The 8825-nt window shown below is 48.2% G+C and overlaps 1 protein-coding gene across 1 annotated transcript; it reads right to left on the reverse strand.

The window, feature by feature from the left end:
• Nucleotides 1–2210: 2210 nt before the first annotated feature.
• LOC132541160 (phospholipase A2, membrane associated-like) lies at nucleotides 2211–7110 on the reverse strand. The gene is made up of 5 exons (XM_060200946.1): nucleotides 7067–7110; nucleotides 6126–6172; nucleotides 5781–5925; nucleotides 5462–5568; nucleotides 2211–2634 (listed from the first exon to the last, which is right to left on the reverse strand). Exons 2-5 carry the CDS (start codon nucleotides 6160–6162, stop codon nucleotides 2492–2494), a joined length of 432 nt encoding a protein of 143 aa, XP_060056929.1. The 5' UTR covers nucleotides 6163–6172; nucleotides 7067–7110; the 3' UTR covers nucleotides 2211–2491.
• Between the last annotated feature and the right edge of the window lie 1715 nt (nucleotides 7111–8825).

Below are 8825 nucleotides of genomic sequence, written 5' to 3' on the forward strand. Positions count from 1 at the left end.
AAGGGGAAACACAAAGCAGAACATGGACTGGGTTTGGTGTATTGCACCGAAGTAAAGGTCTCTGGGGCAGGGAGCTTTCAGGTCCTGGTGCCTGATGTTGGAGGAGGACACACTAGACTGAGGGTGAGAGTTATTTTGAAACTGAGAAATTTTCACATGTACCAACACTATATATACTGTGAACTATTAATTCCCCAGTGAGAAAAGAAAATAAAGAGTAACAAACACAACACACAAATAAAAATAAATAAAGGTGGGGAGACACTGGTTTCCCTCTGGTGCATGAGGTTAAGCAGCCAGTATGTGGACACAGGCACCCACCAGAACAGCTCCATGTCGTTTTCTCTGGGTTGGCTTCACGGGCGGGTAACAGATGACCAGAAACACATGGCTGAGCTGAGAACGCAGTTTAATCTTTATTCACGAGCTGGCAAACAACCTAATCACCAAACAATGTGCTCCTCCATCTTTCTCCTCCAGCAGCAGGGGCAGGAACTCAGGAACTCAGGGGGCAGGGAGAAGGGAGAAGTGCAAAAAGGCAAAGACTAAACCACAATCTCCCGGAGGTGGGGGGAGTGAAAACAAACCAATGTGAAGCATACTAACAATTCCCCCTTTTCATTTTAACTAATTGACCAGAGTATCAGGAGTGTGGGGTGAACAGAAACATGAGGCTGCAGAGAGCCAAGCGTTGTATACTTATCTGGGGGCTGGGTGGGGTAGGTTCCAAGTTGGTGTGACAATATGCTTGGATAGTGCTGCCAGAGAGACTCTGGAACACGTGGCTGAGCAGGAACAAAAGGTAATTTCATTTACTGACCAGACAGAATGCATTTATATATTTGAAACAGAAGTGGCAGGTCAGAAAAGGAAATGGCTAGGAGAGAGGGTGGAAACAAAGAGTGTGAAGGTAGCTACTTCCATCTAACCACTGGGGATTAAACCAATACCATGCAGGCAGGGCAGGTCTCAGGAAAAACAATTATTATGTAAATAGACCACAGCATCAATCAATGCATGGGACCTGGCGTAATGACCAACACTGTGGGACCTGAGCCTGTAATATATTGATGGCAGTCCAGGAACTCTCCCTGGTTTCTGAGCTCCTTAGCACATTCAGGCTTTTATGTAACCACACTGTACACTGGGAGCAAGGGAGGATGATTCATGTCACAAGTGGTGGAACAGTGCTGCAGGTGTTCTTCTGTCTCCTCCTGCTCTACCATCTTTAGGGGATGCATAAGGGAAGACTCCTTGGGAAGAATGTCAGATAACACTCTTCATCCTTATGAAATCCACCTCTGTGCACAAGATATCTTAGGGAAAGACAGCAGCCCTTAGTTGATGCAAAACTTGGCATATGCACTAGCTAAAGTCCATCACACCTGTGCCCTGAGCAGAACCTATGCAGGGTCACACACAGCCACCCAGGTGACAATGACTTAGCAGCAAGTGGCACTCCAACTGGCCCAGAAGATCCCTGAATGATGGGTGGGAAGTAACCTTCAGGGGTGGGCAGGCCCAACCTCATCACCTTCTGTTCTCCTGCAAATAAAGTCCAGGATGCAAGGCTAGTAAGGAGTTGAGAAGGGATGTAGCAGAATGTTAGCTGTGTGGACACCCTGAAATTCCCATAAGAGGCCTCATGAGCACTGACAGGCTGACAGGGATGGATAAACTGAGGGCCCGGATGTTGGGCACAACTGGGTGCACCCAGATTCCCCAGGCTGAGGGCGCCCAAGCACATGCCATGCAGAAGGTATTGACTCCAGCTGCCAAGCCATTAAACCAAACACTCTTCCTTCCCCTTGAAGCTTCTCTGTTAGGGAGGTAGGGCTGACTCTCTGGGTGTCTCTTGTAATGACAGTGGTGATGGGGAGAGACCTGCCAATCCAGGCTTTGTATTCCTGGCCTGTTTTGAGGTTGAGAGCTCTAACCCTGAACTATTCCCCTCACCTCTCCCTGGCCTCTTCAGTTTCTCCAACAAGCCCACATAGCTGGTGCCCAAGCCTCTCCACTTAGACCAGGGAACTAGGCTAGACTTCCGGTGGGGCCATTGGGGAGTTGACTCAGACTCTGACAGCACCATCCCTCTTAGTCCCTTCCCATCTAATTCCTGTATCATTTATTCCCTCTTTCTAGCAGTTGATGGAGGCAGGGGTGTGATGCCCCTGCTACACACAGTCAGACACAGTGTTCCAGTCAGTTGCTTTATTGAGAAGAGTATGAAAGGAATGCAGCTCCTACATTCTAAGGAGATTAGGACTTGGTGCAGAAGAGTTGGACTGGAGGAATTTCCTGCTGCCTAAGAGCAAGTGGGGCAGAAATCAGACACACCTGCCCTGGTCTGCAGGCTCCTCACCAGAGCTAGAAGGGACTCTGAGCAGAAAAGGGGTGGTATTTCACACCAGGACAGGGGCTGTAGCATAAGATGATGTGCAAGAGAAAAAAACTCAGCAGGAGTTGTTGAAGGTTGAGTGTCCATGGGCTCTCAGCACTTTGGGGACACTCCACGGCAGTTCCTTTCACTATAGTATTGATATTTCTTATTGTAAGAACTTTTATGTACTACGAAGCAGTGGGCCAAAGCTTTATCACATTCACAAACTTGAGCTGGACAGTAGTCTTGAGGTGCTGAAATTGTAAGAGAAGGGACCCGAGATGGGGAAGTTGTTAATTTTATATGGCTTCTTTTGGGAACCCTGGGAGCATGACACACCTCTGACCTCTAGGAGCTTCTATGGTGGGGCAATTACCAGTTTCTCAATCTAGATTGTTCTGTTGCATGGAGACACACTCTGTGCCTTCAGACCTCTGGAACCCTGTTCCCTGAAGACAGTGGCAGCTAAGCCATGGGAGTCCTTCCTGAGAGCCTTGCCCTCTCCGTTAATACCAGGGAACTAGGTTAGACTTCCTGTGGGGCCATTGGGGAGGTGATTCAGTCTCTGACAGCACCACCCATCTTACTGCCTTCCTTCATATTTCTTGACTGACTTATCCCTCTTCATGTTCATGGGCAAAGTCTCTTCGTCTTGGGTCCAGGGGACATGTCATTACTGTGCAGATCATCACAGCCATACCATTCTCTTTGTGTGACTGATCTCTGATGCGTGTGTGAATTGAGGTTGCCAGTGAGCTCCCGATTGGAATGTACTGGAAAGCTCTGGCAATGCCTTGTATCTTTTCTCCAGGCAGAGATATGTCCTTGTGGCAGCATGTGTAACTATGAGCCCCGTACTGGGTGGTGCTGCCTCAGCTTGGGTACCACAATAAAGCTACTGCCAACATGGCAGGTTGTAGGACTATGTGAAATCTTGGTAGAGCTTAGGGAAGCTCTCCCATCCTTGGAAGGAGGTCTGTAAAGACACTCCTCTTGTTAGCCTCTCTCGTTATAGAGATGAGCCAAGAGGAAAAGTCTCCCAGACTCAGTTTCTCCTTGTTAGACTCTCAAGCTCACAGAAATCCTACAGGCCTCTCCCACTTAGTTTCTCCCTGCTAGCAGGCCACATGGCTACCAGGTTTAAGGTTCACCCAAAGTTCACATAGTCACTCAAAGTTCACACATCCACTTCACCTTTTGATCATAAAGGAGAACACACTCTGTCATACACCTCAAACACCGGAAAGAGAAACGCCAACACTTCTATTTCCTTATTTTTTTTGATATCTATGATTTACATCACGCCTTGTTTATCTTCTCTCTATCTCACCTTACTGGTTTATCCCCTATGCTTCTCTCAAATGCCTTTGATAAATAACTTGCCTGCATCATGGAGAATAATTGTCTTGACCTTTATGTATCGCATCAATTCCTGACATACCAGCCCCCTACCATAGGGGCAAGCTGACTTTCAAGAAACCTGTAATTTCTGACGTATTTGAAAAATGTTCTTTGTTTAACTTTCTATATAAACCCAAGCATACCCTCAAATAAAACGAGTGTTTGTATCAGAAGACTCCCGGTGTCTCCTTTCTGTATCTCTATGCCCTTGAGCTAGTGAGGGAGAATCAGTGACGTACCTCCTGGCTGGAGCCAGCCCACATTAGCTCCAGCAGTAGAGCCCCAGAGGCTGGCTGATGTCTGGTCTCTGAGGACAGGCCCAAGACCCTGGCCCCCAGTTCTGAGGCCCCCTTTCTGCCTTCTTTCTGTGAGAGACCTACCAGCCACCCCACCTCAGCTGGTGGCATGTCATGTTTCTTTCACTAAAGCTGCTTAAGACACACGGCCCTCTGAGAGGAGCCCTTGAGCCCAGTGTGGGGCTGGCTCTTGGGGCACCCTGAGCAGCCTTTCAGATTCCTTCCCATCACTCCTCCACTGTTCCGTTCCTCCTTCTCATTCCTCCCCGACGACCTTTCCTAGGTCTTCAGTGCAGACCTTTACACATCAGGAGCCTGAGCACTTTGAGCCTCACAGCCCCGTCCACACCCACCCCTTATGTTGCGAGTTCCCATCCCGTTGGGTGTTGCAGACTGTTCTCGAGCTTTCCCATGGGGTCAGTTCAGTCCTTCCCCTCATATCCCCTCTCCTGCACCCCTCCTCCTGGGAATTCCTCAGTTTTCCATTCCTCAATGTCACATGTTCCTCAGCCTCCCCTCCTCCATGCTGAGACAAGAGCTGCCTAGTTGGGGTGGTTGACCTTACAGGCATCAGGACTCCATGACTGCTCTCCTCACTGCTACCCTGCTAGAATTTGGTCCAACTTGAATTAATAAGTCTTTGGGTTGCTAAAAGCTTCCCCTTGCTCCCTTCCCTATGTGCTGACCATCTGCCCTGTGACTGTGGGGAGGTCCTCCAGTCTGAGCAGCTCACGGCTTCACCTGTAAAGGAGGAATGGTAGGCCCCTCCCTGGGCACAGTCTACACTCCTCCAACATCCCTGGGCTCTGCTATCCTTTGCAGCCTCCCCTCTGCCCAGTTCTTTGTGTACTTCTGTTTCCTTGCAGTTCCTGGATTACTGTCTCTCCTGCTGGTGAAGAAAGCATGTCCTGTCTGAAAACCACCTTCAACCGCCCTCCCCTCCTCTCCTAGGGAAGCTTCTGAGGGTGGATGTCCTGACACTCAGGAAGCACCTTTTCTGAGGCTGGGTGAGCATCCCTCTTTCCTTCCTTCCCCATGTTTACAACTTTCGTGTCATGTCTCAGGTTGAGGGCCTTAGTCCTTTCCCACAAAATATTTATTTCCATAGTATTTCCCTTCAGTTTGAATGAGACAGATCCCAACTCCTGTTCAGCACTGGCTTATGGTAGTTCAGCGCCCAATATTGAGGCATGCAGTCTTTCTATCATCATGCTGTCTCCCCATCCCACACTGGAATTGTGGTGACTTCCTCTCAGCTAAGAGCATGTCTTTGGAGGGTCTCCTTTCTTCTCTTTTGATCCCTCTGTCTCAGTACAGTGTCCACCGCAATGGGCATCCCATACACACACAGAAAAGAAGATATAATTGGAGGTGTTGTACTTACAGCAATTGACATCTTTCCAGTGGTAGTCAATCTGGTAGAATATTTTCTTGGTCTTGCAGCCAACATTCTCTGCACGGTGATAGCAACAGTTATGCTCAGCACAGCACCTGTTGGCACAGCCCCTGTCAGGATTCCCATCAACCTTTGGTCACAGAGTCTTCCCCTTGGCTCTAGGAAGTGTCCCCTTGTCTGAGACATGACCTATACCAGAGTCTCCTTCGTACTCACAGCCTTTCTGCTGGGCCCTCCTGGGGTCAGTGCTGTGCTCAGTCCTTCAGGTTCCACATGAGCACAGGGCAGGGAGGACTGGGGGCCTTACCTGTCTGTGGCATCCACGGGTGTTCCTTTTTGTCTGAAACCACAGTTGCAGCCATAGTCACCAAAAGCAGAGGCAGCTTCCTTTCCAACTGCCTTCAAGATCATTCTGTCCAAATTCCACTTAGCCCCATCAGTCCCCAGCAGACCTGGCAGGAAATTGTTCCACTATGAGAATGATGGGGACTGATCCTGCTGTAGCTCCCTTAGTCTCTCTGCCACCCCCTCTCTCAGGGGACTCTTTCTGCAGGAGAAAGGCCTGTAGCCACTGCAGACAGGAAGACCCTGATGAAGGCTATTTTCTTTCTATAGGCTGCCCCATGCACCCCAGGGCAGGGTCTGCTCTTACCAAAGGCCGCAATCGCTGCCAACAGCAAGACCTTCATGCCAAGCCTTCTGGGGGGGAGAATCACATGCTGGTTAGCCTGACTCCTCTCCCAGGTGGAGATGGCATCTGCTCTGTGTCCTGCTGTCCCTCAGGAGACTCCAGTGGACATCCAGGCAGGAGCCTGACCCTCAGACTGTGTGTGGGTGACCCCATCAGCTGACACAGAGGACACAAGAGGAGAGCCCATGGAGACCCCGTGGACCAACCCAACCCAGCACTTTTTCAAATTGGTCCTTTTCCAGATTTGGGGTGATCTACCACTTGACAGCTCTTGCTTGTCCCCACATTGCAATCATGTGTAAAAAATTATTCACACAATAAACAAATAGAAAAATGGTGGCCAGGCCTGGTGCACCTGCTCACATGCACACATCACAGTTCATAAGGACACAGTTTCACATCCCTGGTCCAAACATGCTGGTGGGAAGCTTCCTGAGTGGGGAAGCAGTAGGCTATGTGTCTCTCTGTATCTCTCCTTCTGTATATCCTCCTTCTCTCTTAATTTCTGTATCCAATAATAAGTACATAAAAATAATTAAATAGCATTAATTCTGATCCTTAACATTTTTCTCAAAAGCACACAGCTGCCTCCTTTCAATATCTTTGCAAGTCCTGATACATATACACATGCACAGAGTTGTCCTAAAGAGTTGAAGATGCTCTTGAAGTTCAGTTATCCTGAAAACACATTTGAGTTGAACAACCAGTGTAGAATTCAAAGCTTACCACATAGATGACCACTTCTAAATGCAGAACCACACACTTACAACCTTGTCTGCACAATCAGGCTCCCTCTCTCTCTATGTCTCTGTGTCTCTGTTTCTCTCTCTCTCTCTCTCTCTCAGTTATCATAAGTCTAGGAGACATATGCACAAACAAAGGTGTCAACTCTGGGCACAAACCTTCAGAGAATGCTGAGCCGATGCCTCCAGTCTTTCCTTCTTTACTTGCAGTCCAAGTCCTTAAATAACTTCTCAGGGAGCTGAGACTTGCTGGATTTTGTGAAGGGGTGGAGTGTGGTCTGTGATGGACAGCCTTTGGCCTGCCAGTAGCTTTGGGTAATCCCTCCAGTGTCCCTAATCACCAATGGCCAGAGGTGAGGCAGGAAACCCTGTTTGCTGCTAATTGCTGCCAAAAAATGGTCCTGTTGTGTAATCTTTCTTTTGGCCTGGCTCCTGCCATAGCCATTCCCTGAAGCAGCTCTCAGAGTGACCACCCTACATCTCCTGGATGCTGCTCCCAGGAGAAGTGAAGCTCCTGTGCTGCTGCGAGCGATGGGCTGCTCTGCACAGTGTTGGGGCCATGGACTGAGGGAGGCCAGGAGGCCCTATGTTGGGACATGTGGTATCTGGGAAGTGAGGGGGAATTTCATGTTGTGATTCTCCTCCTCCTCTCCTTCCCCTGAGAGTGTCTGGCCCTGGGCAAAGGCAGAGCTGACCTCCCTGGCCTCCTCTGTGCACAGGCCTGCCTCCTCCTCATCCCAGGCCTCACCTCCTTGGAAACACAGCTGAGGAACTGTCCTCTGATCTACGTCTCTTTCTCCTGCAGCCACAGGGACTGTCTGACTTTGGTCAATCACAGCAATGATCTTTAAAAAGTGAAAAACCAACACCTAGAATTGCCAAAACCATCCTAAGGAAAAGAAACAGAAATGGAGGCATCACACTCCCAGACCTTAAACTATATTATAAAGCCATCATCATCAAAACAGCATGGTACTGGAACAAAAATAGACACACAGACCAGTGGAACAGAACTGAAAGCCCAGAAGTAAATCCCAACACCTATGGGCATCTAATCTTTGATAAGGGGGCCCAAAGGATTAAATGGAAGAAGGAGGCTCTCTTCAATAAATGGTGCTGGGAAAACTGGGTTGAAACATGCAGAAGAATGAAATTGAACCACTTTATCTCACCAGAAACAAAAATCAATTCCAAATGGATCAAAGACCTAGATGTCAGACCAGAAACAATCAAATACTTAGAGGAAAACATTGGTAAAACACTTTCCCATCTACACCTCAAGGATATCTTTGATGAATCAAACCCAATTGCAAGGAAGACCAAAGCAGAAACAAACCAATGGGACTACATCAAATTGAAAAGCTTCTGCACATCCAAAGAAACTATTAAACAAACAGAGAGACCCCTCACAGAATGGGAGAAGATCTTCACATGCCAGACATCAGACAAGAAACTAATCACCAAAATATATAAAGAGCTCAGCAAACTCAGCCGCAAAAAAGCAAATGACCCCATCCAAAAATGGGCAGAGGAAATGAACAAAACATTCACCACAGAGGAGATCCAAAAGGCTAACAAACATATGAAAAACTGCTCTAGGTCACTGATTGTCAGAGAAATGCAAATTAAGACAACACTAAGATACCACCTCACTCCTGTAAGAATGGCATACATCAAAAAGGACAGCAGCAACAAATGCTGGAGAGGATGTGGGGACAGAGGAACTCTTTTACATTGCTGGTGGGAATGTAAATTGGTACAGCCTCTGTGGAGAGCAGTCTGGAAAACTCTCAGAAGGCTAGACATGGACCTTCCATATGACCCAATAATTCCTCTCCTGGGGTTATACCCCAAGGACTCCATAACACCCAACCAAAAAGAGGTGTGTACTCCTATGTTCATAGCAGCACAATTCATA

The sequence above is a fragment of the Erinaceus europaeus genome, chromosome 11 (genome assembly GCF_950295315.1).
Source record: "Erinaceus europaeus chromosome 11, mEriEur2.1, whole genome shotgun sequence".
In the NCBI taxonomy this organism is placed as follows: Eukaryota; Metazoa; Chordata; class Mammalia; order Eulipotyphla; family Erinaceidae; genus Erinaceus; species Erinaceus europaeus.

Coding starts and splice junctions, on each gene's coding strand:
- LOC132541160 (XM_060200946.1), bottom strand. CDS start 6,162: ATGAAGGTCTTGCTGTTGGCAGCGATTGCGGCCTTTG. Junction 5,569..5,780: donor CCCGTGGATGCCACAGACAG/GTAAGGCCCCCA, acceptor CTGTGCCAACAG/GTGCTGTGCTGAGCATAACT. Junction 2,635..5,461: donor CTGGAAAGATGTCAATTGCT/GTAAGTACAACA, acceptor TTACAATTTCAG/CACCTCAAGACTACTGTCCA.